Consider the following 20,408-nt stretch of genomic DNA (forward strand, 5'->3'; position numbering starts at 1 on the left):
AATTTCAGAAAATATTTGATGAAAAATTAAAAAAATTTATTAAAAAAGTTAGCCACTTTTTTTTTTTTTTTTTCTTCACAAAAAAGTTTCTTAAAATGGGTTTTTAATGAATGCCGGTAGTAAAACCTAATAAATAGTTTTTTAAGTACAAATTATGTTAACCTTTAGCTTAAAAACAAATATCTAATGCTGAAAAGTAAATTATTTATACTATATATAAAAGAATTTACCTCTTTCAACTAGACTTTTATGTAATTCAAAAATACCCTCATTAATGAGGGGTAATTTCATTCAGAAATAAAATTATAAATATCAACTAACAAATTTCATTTTGAATTCAAAAAAAAAGAATCCTAAAATTTAGGATTTTTTTCCCTTCACATTCAAAAAAAGAAATTGTAGATACTACTTATTTGATATCTCTAAAGTTTATATTTTTTATTTGTTTGAAAAAAAAAAATCTAAATTCTAAATTATAATAAATGTAAATTATTAACTTTTACACAAAAAAAAGAAGAATTTTCGAGTGCGCGTGTGAGCCTGTGCTTAGAAACTAGTATATAAATAATAAAACTAATCAATTTGTTTTATAGAAAAGAAGTGAGAGAGAAATAAGAAGATGGTAAAATATCTTGTATTGGATACTTTAGTCTCACGTAGGGGTAGGAATAGGCCTAATTAAGGCCACTAATTTAAAGTATTTGTCCTTTTAAATTAGTATACATGGTTCCAAAATTTAACCTCACACACACTTACTTGTGCCTGCCGAAACCTATATTTCGGCGCACATGTTTCTCTTTTTTCATGTGATATTAGTGAGCAATGTTTACTTCTCAAGTGTAAATGATTGGGCACTACAGCACTACTTATTAATGAATCATGCATTAGATGCGTGAGAAATGTTTACTTCTCAAGTGTAATTGATTCACCTTTCATCTAAGATGTTTGGACCATCACCGCATTCATCAATGATTAGTTAATCATGGAGATCATATCGATATCTTTTTTAACGGCACTCGTTAACATTTCCCTATATAAAATATGTTACACTACAAACAATTACACAATTTTTGCTACAATTTGTTACGTGAAAAGTTGTGAGTGGTGAAGAAAAAATGGTGGGTTCATGTAAGTCCACTCCTTCACCACTTATAACTTGACACGTGACGAGTTGTGACCATGCTCTTCTTATAATATTCTGCTTCATGGAGCATTGCTCCGGATGCAGCTGAGCAGCACAAAATGAAAGTTATAAACGGTGATGATATTGATGACCCATCATTATACAGAATCCAAAGGACATTCCATTTATTGGAGGATTTTGATTTTTATGCTTAAGTGCTATGAGATAAGAGCATCTCAAGCAACTTTTCTATATTTTTGTACTGTTTGGACAGTGAACAGTAACATTTACCTTTTACCCACCTATATTTTAAAATACATATTCTAATAGATTCTCTATTCTTTCTTTATTTCATTTAAATATTATTTATTCATTTTTTAACACACATATTCCCATACCCTCATTCCCACTCCTTTCTTTGCTAATTTTTTTATTTAATTTTATTCTTTTGCTAATGTATAGTAGCCCATCGGATTTGATGAGCTACTGTTCATGAGACAAAAAAAAAATCATGAATTAGAGAATCCATTGGAGACCATTTTTTGGGTCTCATTTTCTATTATAAAGATTATTTTACTTTTACCTAAACTATTGGAGATGCTCTAAATGGCCTTTGAAGCATATCTATTAAACCCAAATTTGAACTATTTTTGAGAAAGCCCACAATTATATAAATATCCACAATAAAAGATATAGACATATAAATACGTAATATAATTTTAATTTTAATTTTTAAAGTCTTGTGGTTCAATAATATTGCCCAATTCTCACACAAACGAGTGAGCTAATTCTTCAACACCCCCCCCCCCCCCCCTTGGTTGTAAGGGGAAAAAATTGAATTTTCTTTGTGCAAGACAAATTATAGTTTTGTAAATGTATAAAGTCAATAAATGTTCAAATGAATACGTACATGGCAAGTCATGGGTTAAGATTTTTCTAGGATTCTTAGCTCCTTAATTGTGAAGTTTTAAAAATCTTATCCATTAATTGTAAAATGAGGAATAATGATCGATTACATTTCAAATTGATCAATTTTATGGGTAGAGATCAAGCTTTTAAAAGTTTAAATGACACGATTCCATGTATATTATTTGATATAAGAAATAAAATTTTAACAACAAAATAGACTCTCTCCATTTCACTTGAGAAAAAAATAATCCTACTCTTGAAATGAGTGGATTGAATTTGTCATGTAATTCATAATATTCATATACACCAAAACAATTATGATTAAGGTTTGTTTAAATGTTAATGAGATATATGGAAAAATCCAATCTAATCATTTTAATATGAATTGATCCTAAAAAATCACTATGAATTAATAGAACACTATAAGTCATGTTAGAATTATAGTTAAGCGATTAAATTAACTATTTTTTGACAGTTTAAGCTTTTAGAACAATTGGTGATTTATCATAGCGTTAGAGTAATTAAGAGATTCCGATTTCAATTCATATCTCCAATCTACCTCAAGAGTGTTAGAATTATGGTTAAATTATTAAATTCACAATTTCTTAACGACCTTTTATATAGTGTGTGTATACATATATAAAGTTATTTGATACAATTAATTATAACAGAATATTTGGTATATATTTATATAACTCAACACAAATTAAAAGAAATATAAACAATACATTTTCAAGAAGAAAAATGTCAAATAATTTGAAATGAAAATAAAATGCAAAAGTTACTAACACTTTTAACGAAGTGCTTATAAGTTTTTTTTTTTTTTTTGGTTGATGAAAGTGCTTATAAGTTATAACTAATATGAGAATGATTGTGATTGGTATCATATCAATAATAAAATAAATAAATTCTTAACTACTTTTTTGTTGTGTTTAAAAATTGGCAAATCTGTTTGTAAGAGTAATATAATGAAGTTTGTAATATTCATAGTAATTTCACAATTTAAACCATTAATGAAAGTTTAATAATTTTCCTTGTAATAATTTCATATATATCAAGAGATATGATTAAGGATTAATCACAAATAGATTATGGAAGATCTTGTATTTATTTCCTTAATATTGTGATTTTTTTTGAAAGACCAAAATGTCAAATTATTACTAAAAATGCTAAACATGGTGATTTATTTCCTTAACATAGTGATTTATTACTTTTTCTGTTTTGTAAAATTTTCCCCTTACAACAAGTAGAGGAGAAGGATTTATAATTTTATATCAGACTCTCCCCTAGGTAGAACCGGAAAATACCACTAAATTACAAAGCTTGACAGTTGACACATCACCTATAAATAATTTAAAAATACATGAAAAACTCATATATATATATATATATATATAAAATCATGTTTGGGTTGCATAACTCATATATTGTTTTACAAAACTTATCTGGGTTGAACAGGTTACAAAATACACATCAAACTTGACTTTAATTTTTTTAATTTTTAATTTTTTGATAGGACAAACATGACTTTATTGATTTGACAAGATCATAGAGCCAAACAATGTAAATCTAAATTAAAGATTAGTCACGGGATAAAATCAAAGTGGTTATTTGTTAAGATATATTTTTGTCATGTGATGCATGAGCTGTAACTGTATTGTCCTCATATCACACACTTAACATATTTTTCCTCCATCTATTAACTGTTATACTAAAATTCAACCTTTTTATTTTAAAATATTTAAAATTCAACCTTAAGAGAGAAGAAAGAGGAATGAAGATTAATTTTTAAATTTTTTTTTTTTGTCTTTTTCAATTTTATATTTTATCAAGGGTCTAGTTAATGTAAATTAACTATTCATTTTAAGAATTTTTTTATAAAAAATTGAAATGATTATCAAAAAAGTTAATTTTTTTTTTCACTTTTCCATAAAACATTTCCTTAAATAGTTTATTAACATATGTTTTAAAGGCATACGTTAATAAAATTCTATTATCAATAAGTCTAGGCTCGCCGAAAATTTTACATAAATTTTCAACTTTATACGAATAGTTGCAGAAAAAATTGTGAGAATTTAAGTGTATTATAATTTTTTTTTCTTCAATAAATTTAATGGTTATAATAAAAGTAAAAGATTTGAATTTTGAATGTTTTTGTAAAAAATTGTTGGACACACGGTCAAAGCTGTTAGCACTTAGCACATTGGAAGGTAATTGGATTACAACCTTACTGTCTTATGAAACTATAAATAGTTCCTATTTCTCTTAACAATCATCCACAACTATAACCGCTTAAGCCCAAAAAATGAGAAAAATGTTTTGTCCTCAGCTAAGCCACATGGACTTTCTGCAGCTCATATTCCTAATCTCCATTGCCATACCCCTGAGCTTTTCTTTGAACTTCCAAGCTGATAGCCATAAAAATAGCTTGAATTCTCATACAACTTATCAAAACTCTTCCTTAAGAGACCACATACTTGGGTTGGCTAATGATGCCAACACAGTAGATTGGATGAAGAAGGTGAGGAGAGAAATTCATGAGCACCCAGAACTTGCATATGAAGAATTCAAGACAAGTGAGGTCATTAGGCGTGAGCTTGATAAGCTCGGTGTTAAGTACCGGTGGCCCGTGGCACATACAGGCGTAGTAGCTACCATTGGGTCTGGTTCTCCACCCTTTGTTGCTCTTAGAGCAGATATGGATGCTTTGCCAATTCAGGTCAGATTGTTTTTAGTAAACTGTGCTGTTTTGGTTTCTTTTTTTTTCTTTCTATTTGTGTTATTTTTTTTTTTTTTATAATTCTTGAGTTGGACACAAAGACATGATTTACTTTTTGGTTTCTAGTACTCTGTAAGAGTAAATATGTACTTCGTTTTCCTTACCTTTTCTATTAATAATTTTCTCTGCTGCTGAATATTTATAATTAAGAATACATGCATTAAGAAGAAAGAGGGCCTTAAACCATCTCTATCGTCCGAGCAGAAAACTCAAGCAGAGAAGTTGGAGATGGTTAAAGGCTCGTCCCAATTACAAAAGGATGCTCATGAAGCAACATTAAGGGCCAAAAATTTCAGATTCTTGGGTACAAGCCAAAAAAAAAAATTTTGAAAATGTAGGGTGGTGGTTTGACATAGGGAAATAAGACATAATTAATTGTACCGTGTGCTTTGCGGTAGTGTCAACTAATGTGTTTTGTCAATCAGACAAAATTGGTGATTATCTGGAAGTCAAAAAGTTCCAAATTTTGTATAATTGCAATCGTTTTCATCCACTGTTGCACGTCTGTTCACTCATTGGTACATGACTTGTGACATTTCTTAAAAGATTAGAGTACGAGATGGCGGGGGACAACAATTAATTTAATTAATATTTTTAATGAATAATTTTTTTTTTTTTGGATATAGTGTGTTTGTTTTAGGTTTTGAAATTAAGTAACAATAATAAAATGCTTGAAACATATTTAAAATTAATTTCAAGGCAATAATAAATAGTGAAAAAGTAAAATAACACCCACAAAATGTTTAAAGAAAACTTTCCCCATTTTAGCCGTGTCAAATGTGAAATAATTTTTAGATGTTTTTAGAGTACGGTGATGTGGTGCTACTTCCTCTGACATTCATTAGTAGGATCCACCATGAATGTAAGGAAGAAGCACCACCGTACTCCAAGAGCATCTAATAATTTTCCATGAATTATAATAGCACCCTGTTTAGTTACTCAAAAAAAGAAAAAAAAGACAGCATCCTGTTTCATTGGTCGTGGGGCAGTTGATAAGGAAGAGGAATTAGAGGTGGATCCATATCCTTGATTAAGGGGTAAACTATGATAGTGATAGGTTAGCAGCCTATCAAGAACAGGACATGGCCTATTTGCACATGTTTGAGTAGGCTTTTAAGATAAATTAAGAAGAATATATGTTACACACACAGATATATATATATATATATATAAAAGAGGAAACAACATTGAATATCTAACTTTAATGTGTTTTTTCACTAAAATTAGATGTGGTTTCTTGGCCTATATACAATTTTATATGCAATTCAAATATAAGCAAAGATTCTGATGATTTGACTCTATTAAGAATTCGAAAATGTAAAGTATTTCAATTTTTATTAGCTTGTGAGGTCTCTTGATGTCATATTATATTAGGAACTTAGGATCAAATCTCACCTTCAGCAACAAATGGGAGAGTTTTCCTCTTGCTATATAGGTTATAGGTCAATGGATCTCTTATAAACCAAAGAAAGAAAAAAGCCTTTCCCTTCTTTAATTTGAATTCTAAAGGCACAAAGGGATTTTAAGAGTTCTCCTCTTGCTTCAAATATCACTAATTATCCTAAAAGGTTTAACTATTAGGAAACTGTAAATTTAATCATTTAACCATTGTTCTAAGACTACCCTTGTTACAAAACTCTGTTGTCAAGACTCAGGGCTGAGTATCACAGACCAACCTTATCTCTAATAATATTTCTATGACTCTCCTATGAGGAAGAAATTATGGGTACTTTATCTGTTGTTCAAATTTTGACGGTATTATTCTGATTTCAAGAGGTGCAGTGCTATGTGTTGTCTAGTAAAATGTATGTTCTTGTATAGGAATTGGTGGAATGGGAACACAAGAGCAAAGTAGAGGGCAAAATGCATGCCTGTGGGCATGATGCACATGTAGCTATGCTCCTGGGTGCTGCAAAGATACTGCAAGAACTGAGACACAAGTTACAGGTCTTGTGGACTGTGGACACATCTCTAATTTCTTAATTTTAGTATATTTCTATGTGTTCCTCTCATTTACATAATCACATTTGAATGTAGGGTACTGTTTTTCTTATATTTCAACCTGCTGAAGAGCGTGGGGAAGGTGCAAAAGACATGATCAAAGAAGGGGTGCTTGAAAATGTAGAGGCCATTTTTGGGTTGCACTTGGTGCAAAGGTACCCCGTTGGTGTTGTTGCATCACGACCGGGAGAATTTCTGGCTGGGTGTGGCAGCTTTAAAGCAAAGATCAGTGGGAAAGGTGGTCACGCGGCAATTCCACAACAGTCCATTGATCCAATTTTGGCTGTATCAACGTCAGTAATTAGCTTGCAAAATATTGTGTCAAGGGAGATAGACCCCTTAGATTCTCAGGTACTAATAGTAATTTTATAGTCTGAGCCCCCATGAAATGAATTGGTCGTTTGGTTTACACTTTAATCTACAATGGGGTTGAGTTTTCATACATTTTATTACAAAAAATGTAATATACTGTAGGTGGTTTCTGTTGCCATAATCCAAGGAGGGACAGCATTTAACATCATCCCAGAGTCTGCCACAATAGCTGGGACTTTTAGGGCTTTCAGCAAGAAAAGCTTCCTTTCTCTCAGGGAAAGAATAGAAGAGGTAACTCACCTACCTACTTTGCAGTTTGTACCTTTATAGGCCACAGCCTCATGGATATGTTTTCTTGTTTTCTCAAAATTGATTGGTGTGATAGTTAATATGCACAGCATTGTTAGGTTTTTGCATTTTATGAAACAATATAACTGGGAGACAATTTTTCACAATTTCCTACACAACGGCTGAAATGGTATGTGGTGATTGGTGCTAATAAAAATATTGTCGATGATAAACTCATGTAAAAGTGAAATTGCTTTAATCACAACTTGCTGTGTCAATAGCTGTCAAAAAAATTGTGGAAGATTTGGTATTCCGAAAATTACTCTTGTGAAGATCCAAGAAAAACCAAATGTATATATAGGTCAGTCCCTTGATAGAAGGCTACATATTAACTCAAATGGGTACTAGAAGTATGAAGATAGGACATTTTTGCCTATGATTATTTTTGAGTTTGATTTCTTTTTGCCAGGTTATAAAAGGGCAGGCGGCAGTACATCGTTGCTCTGCTGAGATTGATTTCTCAGGAAAGGAACATCCCACAATTCCCCCAACTATAAATGATGAGAAAATTTATGAACATGTACGCCTTGTCTCAAGTGAGATAGTAGGAGAAGAAAACACAAAATTAGCTCCTTCCTTCATGGGGAGTGAGGATTTCGCTTTCTACTTGGATAAGGTACCTGGATCATTCCTATTTTTAGGCATAGAAAATGAAAAGATTGGAGCTGCATATCCTCCACATAGCCCTTACTTTTTCATTGACGAGAATGTGCTTCCCATCGGAGCAGCAATGCATGCAGCATTTGCACATTCATACCTTTCAGATTTGACAAGAAAGCTGCATTCTCCTTTCTAATAATAAGGTCCTATAGACATTTTTTTTTCTTCACATTCTTCTTCAAATGATTCCTTTTAGGTGGTATATTACAACTAATCATGCTCTTTTTTAGCTTTATTTACTGCCATAAAAAATTTATTTAAAAAAAAAAACACTGCTATTGAAATATTGTTGGTTCTTATCCAAATGTAACATTTTGGACATGGGGGTCCATAGAGAATGTTGAAGGCGCCCAAATCCAACTACCTAAACTATACATACCTTGTTGATGAGTGAATAGTGATACCGTAGTATTCCATTTTGGCTGTTGGGCATCCCCAGAAATAAAAGTTCCAATTTTTGACTATTGAGAATTCTTATTAAGTAGCATATTTTTATTATAAGATCATCAACAACAAAAAGCATAACATACACAGATCCCACCAAATTTTATGCTTCACAAAAGGAAAGAAGGAACTGAGAAGATTATTGCAAGTGAAATGCCAAGTATACAAACACCAAAAACCAAAGCACAAGTAAAAAAAACAAGGGATCAAATATTTAGCTCAGAAATGGAGCAATGAAAGCAAGTAGTCCAATCACCATGGATGAATATGGGAGGTTGCTTGTAGAGCCACTTGGGGGAGGAGCAGGAGGAGCTGACATGGACGTTCCAGGAGGCATGACCATTTCATCGGCCATGTTTCCGGTCATGCTCACACTTCCCGGCATGCTTCCCCCAGTTCCCTGTGCAGCAACGACCATAACCAAAACTGCAAAGCAAGCAACAAAAATTGCTACTGTGGAATGAGAAGCCATATTATTAATTTATAGTACTTTTGATGATGAACTGGTGTTTTTGGTCTGATAATTTGTTGCTTCCAACTTCCATAGAATGTATAGCCTTATATATGAACGGCTACCTAGGCCAGTTGGCCATTTGGTTTGTCATGGCCAAGAAATGTACTAGTGGTCAATTTCACTTTGTGATGCAATGGGCGTTGAGATCGATTCTATTTTCTTTGTTTATATATTTTTAATAGAAAAAGGTGGATATACTTGGACTTTGTAGAAACCTATGTATATATGTTGCTAGCCCGTCGAGAAGACCAAAGTAAAGGATCCATCTCTTCTGTACATACCATGTTTTACTAAGTTTTTTGAATTTTGCTTTGTAGTGGGTTCGGATCTGCAGTTCTCACTTAGAAGAATGAAACTAATTACTTGGATAAATGCAATTGGAAAGTACAATATTTGAGGAGAATTCTTCCTAAATTCATCCATTACAACTATATCAGACTAATAAATGGTTGTATACACCGTNTGACGAATCCAGGCGCCGATTCTGACCAAACCCCGACGAGCCCCAACACCGACGAGCAAACGACGAACCCAGGCGCCGGTTCTGACCAAACCCCGACGAAACCCCAACACCGACGAGCAAACGACGAACCCAGGCGCCGATTCTGACCAAACCCCGACGAGCAAACGACGAACCCAGGCGCAACCCAGCAAACGAAGAAAAGGCTACACGAAAAAATCGGATCGGATCGGATCGGTGGAGGAAAAGGCTACACGAAAAAATCGGATCGGATCGGATCGGTGGAGGAAAAGGCTACACGAAACTTGGGTTTGATTTGTTTTGGATTTGATTTTTTCATGGGTTTTTGGGGCTTGGAAGTGGAGAAACCAGGCAGCATTTTGGGGAAAAAAAAGGAAAGGGAAGAAGGCACGAGCTTGATTCAGTAGGAATTTAGTTTGAATTTCTATACAAAGAATTCGACTCCACTGGAGTCGTTTTCTATGTATAGAAAACGACTCCAGTGGAGTCGATTTCTTTGTATAGAAAACGACTCCGGTGGAGTCGATTTCTACACAAACATGTAGACTTCACTGAAGTCGATTTATTTAACTACGTGGCACAAAATATAGGCGATATGAACAGTAAAATCGACTCCTCTAAAGTCGAATTGTTAGAAATGCAATATGTTTGAAACGTTGTCTAACTAATAATATTGTTTGGGTTTTGTAGTTATTTTCTAAAAAATCCCAAGTCCAAGTATATCCACCTTTTTCTATTAAAAATATATAAACAAAGAAAATAGAATAGATCTCAACGCCCATTGCATCACAAAGTGAAATTGACCACTAGTACATTTCTTGGCCATGACAAACCAAATGGCCAACTGGCCTAGGTAGCCGTTCATATATAAGGCTATACATTCTATGGAAGTTGGAAGCAACAAATTATCAGACCAAAAACACCAGTTCATCATCAAAAGTACTATAAATTAATAATATGGCTTCTCATTCCACAGTAGCAATTTTTGTTGCTTGCTTTGCAGTTTTGGTTATGGTCGTTGCTGCACAGGGAACTGGGGGAAGCATGCGGGAAGTGTGAGCATGACCGGAAACATGGCCGATGAAATGGTCATGCCTCCTGGAACGTCCATGTCAGCTCCTCCTGCTCCTCCCCCAAGTGGCTCTACAAGCAACCTCCCATATTCATCCATGGTGATTGGACTACTTGCTTTCATTGCTCCATTTCTGAGCTAAATATTTGATCCCTTGTTTTTTTTACTTGTGCTTTGGTTTTTGGTGTTTGTATACTTGGCATTTCACTTGCAATAATCTTCTCAGTTCCTTCTTTCCTTTTGTGAAGCATAAAATTTGGTGGGATCTGTGTATGTTATGCTTTTTGTTGTTGATGATCTTATAATAAAAATATGCTACTTAATAAGAATTCTCAATAGTCAAAAATTGGAACTTTTATTTCTGGGGATGCCCAACAGCCAAAATGGAATACTACGGTATCACTATTCACTCATCAACAAGGTATGTATAGTTTAGGTAGTTGGATTTGGGCGCCTTCAACATTCTCTATGGACCCCCATGTCCAAAATGTTACATTTGGATAAGAACCAACAATATTTCAATAGCAGTGTTTTTTTTTTTAAATAAATTTTTTATGGCAGTAAATAAAGCTAAAAAAGAGCATGATTAGTTGTAATATACCACCTAAAAGGAATCATTTGAAGAAGAATGTGAAGAAAAAAAAATGTCTATAGGACCTTATTATTAGAAAGGAGAATGCAGCTTTCTTGTCAAATCTGAAAGGTATGAATGTGCAAATGCTGCATGCATTGCTGCTCCGATGGGAAGCACATTCTCGTCAATGAAAAAGTAAGGGCTATGTGGAGGATATGCAGCTCCAATCTTTTCATTTTCTATGCCTAAAAATAGGAATGATCCAGGTACCTTATCCAAGTAGAAAGCGAAATCCTCACTCCCCATGAAGGAAGGAGCTAATTTTGTGTTTTCTTCTCCTACTATCTCACTTGAGACAAGGCGTACATGTTCATAAATTTTCTCATCATTTATAGTTGGGGGAATTGTGGGATGTTCCTTTCCTGAGAAATCAATCTCAGCAGAGCAACGATGTACTGCCGCCTGCCCTTTTATAACCTGGCAAAAAGAAATCAAACTCAAAAATAATCATAGGCAAAAATGTCCTATCTTCATACTTCTAGTACCCATTTGAGTTAATATGTAGCCTTCTATCAAGTGACTGACCTATATATACATTTGGTTTTTCTTGGATCTTCACAAGAGTAATTTTCGGAATACCAAATCTTCCACAATTTTTTTGACAGCTATTGACACAGCAAGTTGTGATTAAAGCAATTTCACTTTTACATGAGTTTATCATCGACAATATTTTTATTAGCACCAATCACCACATACCATTTCAGCCGTTGTGTAGGAAATTGTGAAAAATTGTCTCCCAGTTATATTGTTTCATAAAATGCAAAAACCTAACAATGCTGTGCATATTAACTATCACACCAATCAATTTTGAGAAAACAAGAAAACATATCCATGAGGCTGTGGCCTATAAAGGTACAAACTGCAAAGTAGGTAGGTGAGTTACCTCTTCTATTCTTTCCCTGAGAGAAAGGAAGCTTTTCTTGCTGAAAGCCCTAAAAGTCCCAGCTATTGTGGCAGACTCTGGGATGATGTTAAATGCTGTCCCTCCTTGGATTATGGCAACAGAAACCACCTACAGTATATTACATTTTTTGTAATAAAATGTATGAAAACTCAACCCCATTGTAGATTAAAGTGTAAACCAAACGACCAATTCATTTCATGGGGGCTCAGACTATAAAATTACTATTAGTACCTGAGAATCTAAGGGGTCTATCTCCCTTGACACAATATTTTGCAAGCTAATTACTGACGTTGATACAGCCAAAATTGGATCAATGGACTGTTGTGGAATTGCCGCGTGACCACCTTTCCCACTGATCTTTGCTTTAAAGCTGCCACACCCAGCCAGAAATTCTCCCGGTCGTGATGCAACAACACCAACGGGGTACCTTTGCACCAAGTGCAACCCAAAAATGGCCTCTACATTTTCAAGCACCCTTCTTTGATCATGTCTTTTGCACCTTCCCCACGCTCTTCAGCAGGTTGAAATATAAGAAAAACAGTACCCTACATTCAAATGTGATTATGTAAATGAGAGGAACACATAGAAATATACTAAAATTAAGAAATTAGAGATGTGTCCACAGTCCACAAGACCTGTAACTTGTGTCTCAGTTCTTGCAGTATCTTTGCAGCACCCAGGAGCATAGCTACATGTGCATCATGCCCACAGGCATGCATTTTGCCCTCTACTTTGCTCTTGTGTTCCCATTCCACCAATTCCTATACAAGAACATACATTTTACTAGACAACACATAGCACTGCACCTCTTGAAATCAGAATAATACCGTCAAAATTTGAACAACAGATAAAGTACCCATAATTTCTTCCTCATAGGAGAGTCATAGAAATATTATTAGAGATAAGGTTGGTCTGTGATACTCAGCCCTGAGTCTTGACAACAGAGTTTTGTAACAAGGGTAGTCTTAGAACAATGGTTAAATGATTAAATTTACAGTTTCCTAATAGTTAAACCTTTTAGGATAATTAGTGATATTTGAAGCAAGAGGAGAACTCTTAAAATCCCTTTGTGCCTTTAGAATTCAAATTAAAGAAGGGAAAGGCTTTTTTCTTTCTTTGGTTTATAAGAGATCCATTGACCTATAACCTATATAGCAAGAGGAAAACTCTCCATTTGTTGCTGAAGGTGAGATTTGATCCTAAGTTCCTAATATAATATGACATCAAGAGACCTCACAAGCTAATAAAAATTGAAATACTTTACATTTTCGAATTCTTAATAGAGTCAAATCATCAGAATCTTTGCTTATATTTGAATTGCATATAAATTGTATATAGGCCAAGAAACCACATCTAATTTTAGTGAAAAAACACATTAAAGTTAGATATTCAATGTTGTTTCTCTTTTTATATATATATATATATATATCTGTGTGTGTAACATATATTCTTCTTAATTTATCTTAAAAGCCTACTCAAACATGTGCAAATAGGCCATGTCCTGTTCTTGATAGGCTGCTAACCTATCACTATCATAGTTTACCCCTTAATCAAGGATATGGATCCACCTCTAATTCCTCTTCCTTATCAACTGCCCCACGACCAATGAAACAGGATGCTGTCTTTTTTTTCTTTTTTTGAGTAACTAAACAGGGTGCTATTATAATTCATGGAAAATTATTAGATGCTCTTGGAGTACGGTGGTGCTTCTTCCTTACATTCATGGTGGATCCTACTAATGAATGTCAGAGGAAGTAGCACCACATCACCGTACTCTAAAAACATCTAAAAATTATTTCACATTTGACACGGCTAAAATGGGGAAAGTTTTCTTTAAACATTTTGTGGGTGTTATTTTACTTTTTCACTATTTATTATTGCCTTGAAATTAATTTTAAATATGTTTCAAGCATTTTATTATTGTTACTTAATTTCAAAACCTAAAACAAACACACTATATCCAAAAAAAAAAAAAATTTCATTAAAAATATTAATTAAATTAATTGTTGTCCCCCGCCATCTCGTACTCTAATCTTTTAAGAAATGTCACAAGTCATGTACCAATGAGTGAACAGACGTGCAACAGTGGATGAAAACGATTGCAATTATACAAAATTTGGAACTTTTTGACTTCCAGATAATCACCAATTTTGTCTGATTGACAAAACACATTAGTTGACACTACCGCAAAGCACACGGTACAATTAATTATGTCTTATTTCCCTATGTCAAACCACCACCCTACATTTTCAAAATTTTTTTTTTTGGCTTGTACCCAAGAATCTGAAATTTTTGGCCCTTAATGTTGCTTCATGAGCATCCTTTTAATTGGGACGAGCCTTTAACCATCTCCAACTTCTCTGCTTGAGTTTTCCTTAATTCTTTTTGCTCGTCGGGGTTTGGTCAGAATCGGCGCTGGGTTCGTCGGCGCCTGGGTTCTTCATTTGCTGGGTGTGGTTCTTCATTTGCTGGGTGTGCCGCAAATGTTTGTGTGGAGCATTTGTATTACTATACAAAGAAATCGACTCCAGTGGAGTCGTTTTCTATGTATAGAAAACGACTCCACTGGAGTCGATTTCTACACACACAAATAGACTTCCCTGAAGTCGATTTATTTATCTACGTGACACAAAAATAGGCGATATGAACAGTAAAATCGACTCCTCTAAAGTCGAATTGTTAGAAATGCAATATGTTTGAAACGTTGCCTAACTAATAATATTGTTTAGGTTTTGTAGATATTTTTCTAGAAAATCCCTTGGACTTTGTAGAAACCTATGTATATATGTTGCTAGCCCGTCGAGAAGACCAAAGTAAAGGATCCATCTCTTCTGTACATACCATGTTTTACTAAGTTTTTTGAATTTTGCTTTGTAGTGGGTTCGGATCTGCAGTTCCCACTTAGAAGAATGAAACTAATTACTTGGATAAATGCAATTGGAAAGTACAATATTTGAGGAGAATTCTTCCTAAATTCATCCATTACAACTATATCGGACTAATAAATGGTCGTATACACCGTATATAAAACTCTCACTTTTACGGGGTCTAGTTTATATTAATAATTTATAATGAGATTAAATTCTATAAGGATGGAGTGTAAAACCTATGTTTTACACTATCCAATAAGTGATTGCCACATTAGCATTTTACTTAAAATTTATTAAAATTCAATACATCCTACCACATCTAATAACATCTCGATAGATTCCCAATTTGGTTGGATTTATATATGGGTATTAAAATTGATTGAGTGTGATTGTGTTTATTCTTAAATATGTGATAAGATGATGTGGCATGTTAGGATTGGAGGGGTAAAACATGGGTTTTACACCACGTCCTTATAGAATTTAATCTCATTTATAATTTACATAAAATTAAAGGTATTTTAAGAAACTTTTTATGGAAAAAGAAAAAAAATATCTAATTCTTTTGATAATTTTTTATATTTTTTATATAAGTGATACCAAAATTTTCCTAAAATAATTCATTCACAAATGTGCTAAGGGCAACCATTAAGCGAATCCCACACACACATATATATAGAGAGAGAGAATTATATTCTATATTAACTTTCAATTAGAATCTTGACTTGCGACTTGAGATAGCAGACTAAGTTTTAGCTTAAGCGAGAATGAAGGTAGGGCAAACATCTCTAATTCTTAAAAGCAAACTAGAAAGAGAATTAAACAATTTATGTAGCTGCTATTGGTATGAGGGAATCAATAATGGAGTTCGAAGGAACCAATGTTGAAAACCCGCTATCTTTCAATTAGAATATTGACACATCATATTTTCTTTAAATAATAGAACATATATATTTTTTATACAAGATAGAAATTCTATTCTAGTTTAATCTAAGTGAGACTTGGTTTAAGTCCAGTGCATCCATTGCACTGGACCCGGTTAGATGGTGACACATATTCAAAAGTGGACACATGTCATCATCTTAACCGGCTCAGTACTACTGAACACTGGACCTAAGTCTGACTCATCTAAGTGTATATATGCATGAAACTCCCTCTTGTAACCTTAGCCCTTGTCCTCACACCCTACAAGCATTTATAATATAATAAATAACAATTAATAATTATCAAAATTATATATTAAATATGACCATATAAATAGACAATCACAATAAATACCTATTAATAACTACCATAATTATTAAATTTCATATACAAACACAATCATAATAAATATTCATTAATAACTATCATAATTATCAAATTTTGTATTTATATACAAAATGAAAGGAGAGAAAATCATTTTTTGAAATGCAATCATATTTTATTATGTGCATTTCACGAGTTGCAAACTAGTTTATATTCTACTCCTAAAGCTAAGGCTACAAAACTATCCTAAAATATGAGACTAAAAATTTGTTGATTCGAATTATCTATGTGTCGCCCATTCTTTTGTATCTTCCCCTTTAAAAACCTGTGAGTTCTGCTCTTATTTGAACAAGGGGTAATCAAATACAAATATTTTCTCAAAAAAAAAAAAAAATACAAATAGTAATTCCTAAGATACACGCATAATAACGTAATAAAGATGAAAAGACCCAAAAAAAAAAATTGAGAAATAGTTTCAAATTATGGCGCTCACTTTTAATAATTATTTCTTATTATCAGACCAAGAAACTAATTGGTTTTGGTGTAGATAGGGATTGAACCCCATATATCTTATTTGACAATAGGAGATTTTATCAGTTGAATTAATTAGAATCCATAATAACTTTTTTTTTTTTTAGAGATAGTTACAATATGATGCTAACCTATAGCTCGAACCCTTTTCTCCTAGTTCCCCAAGCACTTTGTACATGGGGATGTAACAATTCAGCTACCATAATAACATTAAAAATTGATTTTGGGTATTGTCTATTGATAACAATACTAATAAGATAAATGTAGGCAAATCATAAGACACAACTCAAAAGAGAAAAACGCAAGCAAGCAAACCGAAAATTAGATGACATTGTACAGAAGAGATGGTATGTAGTGTAGGTTACCATGGGAGGACAAAGGTGAAAACATCAAATAAATCGTATAAAGCAACTGGTGAGGAATGCTTGGCTTGAATGGATTATCATATATATCTTCCATTGTTTTTTCTGCTTATGTTGCATGATATAATCATTTTTTGTTGTATAGATCATCAAATTTAATAATCAAATCGACAATATCCCTCGGATTCTTTAAAATATGACATATCTTCAAGCAACCGTAACATGCTTTAAGAGTACCAAGAATTTAAAGTTCATAAAATCAAATAAATAAATAAAAATCAATTCAAGCCCATGAAATGCCTCCAATTTTTCAGGGTTTCATTAAAAACAAGTAAAGAGAAAAGTTAACAGATGCTCTAAAGACATTGGTTTAAACTTTAAACAATATTAATTTTTTTTTAATGAAATGAGAAAAAAAGAAATTAATTATTTTGACTGCCTTTTATATTTTCCATTAAAATAATGTCAAAACTTTCTTAAAATGGTTTATTAACAATTATTTTAAGAATATTCGTTAATAGGACTTGAAAGTAAATTCTTATAAGAAAAATATTGACGGTCAAAGTTATCAGGATCCAACACCACTCATCACTCTATTCATAGTTTCGGACATGAATATCTCTATCTTTTTTTTTTCTTTTTTTTTTGTGGAGAATATTAAGTATTTCTAACATACACGCGAGGAGAAAAGAGAAGGTCTTAAATAAACTTACAGTGATGTATATTCAAAATGACCTAATATTTCTATCTTAGTTTCCTATAATTGAGGTGATTATAGTTTTTCATATAAGTGTGAGTAATTATTAGGTAATTTATTATGGGATCCACCATAAATGTAAAAGAATGAAGTATCAGGTCATCGTATTCCAAGAGTATCACAAATTCTTTTTTTGTCGAGGAAAACTCCGTTCACAGATTTGGATGTGAATATCTCTATCTTTGTTTCCTTTATGGCATTGAAGTGGGGAATGTGTACCACACTATAATTGAGGTAGTTATAATTGTCATAACTGTGAGTAACTATTAGGTGCTCTTGGAATGGTACTCCTTTATTTCATATTCGGCCATCTAATAAAATTTATGATAAGATCCAACATAGATGTAAGAGAATAGAATATCGCGTCATCATATTCCAAGAGTACTTAATAATTTTTCTTGTAACAGTTGATGAACTCGACCCAATAATACCCCCAAGGTACAAGAGGGAGTCCGACCCAATGCTTAGTAATTGGATCAATAGTTATCCTTTGACATTAATCATAAAATCACTTGTACTTTTTTTTTTTTTTTTTTGGTGCTTGGCTTTACTATCTTAATCCTTTTCTTCCCTGCCCAATTTGGTCCCATCACAAAAACTTAGTGTCCGTTTGGGTTGTTCACGTTTGCGTCTGCATTTGGTTTGTTTTGCGTTTTTGGCCTTTTTTTTTTTTTTTAAGTCCAGCACCTCTTGCCCATCAACAGTGCATTCCGGCTATCTACAGTAATTTTTATGTAAACAGTAATTTAAAAATGATTTTTTTATTATTTTTAATTTTTAATTTTTAGCTTTCGGCAAAATAAACGAACGCACACACTTAAAAAGGGCCAATAAAAGTAAAACCCGTTTGAAAAAAAAAAACCCAATAACCCGACCTTCCCGCCCCGAAGTTAGTTGACAGATTAGAATTAGACTTTCACTCACTCACTCTCTCTCTCTGTTCCCAGAACAATCTTGAATCTTCACAAGACCCGCCGCTTCTCAAACCAAATCCATCTCTCTCTCTCTCTCTCTCTCTCTCTCTCAAAGCTCAGTAAGCGCAGGATAAGAACCTGTACCCCCCTATGCGCATCTTATAATCCTTTACACCATTTTACCACGCTACCATGAGCTCCTCCACTTCCACCATCTCTCTCTACTCTCACCCGCGGGTAATCAAATCCCATTCCCCGCACTCGCTACGGTCGCGGTTTCTAAGCGGGTCCGGCGTGCTGCTCTTTTCTCCGGCAGCCGTTTCTGTCGTTCTGGTTGGGAGCGGAAGGAAATGCGGCGTGAGGTTTAGAGGCTTGGTTGTTAGGGTTGCGGCTTCTTCCATGGCTGACGGAAGAGGTTCGAGGCGCGCCGCGAGTGGCCGGAGAGTAGTTTATAGAGAGTCTCAGGCCGAGCCGGCGCCTTCTCCGTTCAAGCAGGTCGCTTCGGTTGTTGCTCCAAAAAAAAAAAAAAAAAGATTTTTGATTTCTAATTAGTTTGAAATAAAGCAGTTTAGCACTATTTGAATATGTAGGCTTTCAATATTTTATGTGACAACATTGGAAGAAATCATTAAAAAGTGACAACAATATTACTTATACTAGTCGCAGATCAGTGTAGTGCATGGGAAAGTTTGAAGAAAAAGAAAAAGAAATTATATGTGGTACATATTTAATTAATCAGTATTAAGAGAAAAAAAAATTAGAGAATTTGTGGAAAAGGAGATAGCTAATTTAGTTATAATTAGTTTAGGGATGATCAAACTTAATTTAACCATAGTTTGTTTATTGTTTAGTACTTTATTCGAAGAGACGATGAGTGCTAATTAAAAAATATATATTAGAAGGATAACGCAGAAAAATGTGAACTTCAAAAAAACTTATGCGGCAAAATTACAAGAAGTCAATAAAAATTCAAGGTCTTTCATTTTAAATATATATTAGCTAGCATTGGCTTATCTTCTTTTGGTTAATTTGATAAGTTTTTGTTTGCTAAAATTGCCAAAAGCCATTGGTGAAAAATGAAGTATCAGCATTAACCATTCCCACAGGTGTGGCGAATAGAATAGAGAGATTATAGAGGAATTTTTTTTTTGTGGGGTGGTTTAGGAGAGGAGTTCAAGTACCACTTGGCGGAATGGGATAAGGCATGCACTCCTTTGGCTTATGGGGGTTGGGGATTTGAAAACTTACCACTTTCAGTCAATCTTTGTTAGGGAAGTGGCTATGGAGGTTTGGGCTGGAGGAAAACAAATTTTGGAGATAAGTTGTTACTGCAAAATATGGGGAGGAATGGGGTGGATGGTTTTCAAAACTTGTTCAAGGAACTCATGGTTGTGGGTTCTGGAGGAGCACTAGAATGAAGGGGGATAATTTTTTTATGGTGCATTCAGTTTGTTGTGGGTTCTGGTAGTCAAATTCAATTTTGGCATGATAATTGGTGTGGAGATCAGCCTTTAAAATTGTTGTTTCTTGTACTGTTTGAAATTGTCA

At 33.4% G+C, this 20,408-nt stretch overlaps 1 protein-coding gene and 1 pseudogene across 1 annotated transcript; one reads left to right on the top strand and one right to left on the bottom strand.

Moving 5' to 3' along the window:
* Positions 1-4,297: 4,297 nt before the first annotated feature.
* Positions 4,298-9,402, top strand: LOC111993955 (IAA-amino acid hydrolase ILR1-like 1). Its single transcript, XM_024025796.2, has 5 exons — positions 4,298-4,751; positions 6,633-6,758; positions 6,849-7,163; positions 7,287-7,415; positions 7,882-9,402. Exons 1-5 carry the CDS (start codon positions 4,338-4,340, stop codon positions 8,266-8,268), a joined length of 1,371 nt encoding a protein of 456 aa, XP_023881564.1. The 5' UTR covers positions 4,298-4,337; the 3' UTR covers positions 8,269-9,402.
* A 955-nt stretch (positions 9,403-10,357) lies between these two features.
* On the bottom strand, positions 10,358-13,055 carry LOC136071308 (IAA-amino acid hydrolase ILR1-like 4; annotated as a pseudogene).
* Positions 13,056-20,408: the final 7,353 nt, after the last annotated feature.

This window comes from Quercus suber, unplaced genomic scaffold, assembly GCF_002906115.3.
Source record: "Quercus suber isolate HL8 unplaced genomic scaffold, Cork oak 2.0 scaffold_301, whole genome shotgun sequence".
NCBI lineage: Eukaryota > Viridiplantae > Streptophyta > Magnoliopsida > Fagales > Fagaceae > Quercus > Quercus suber.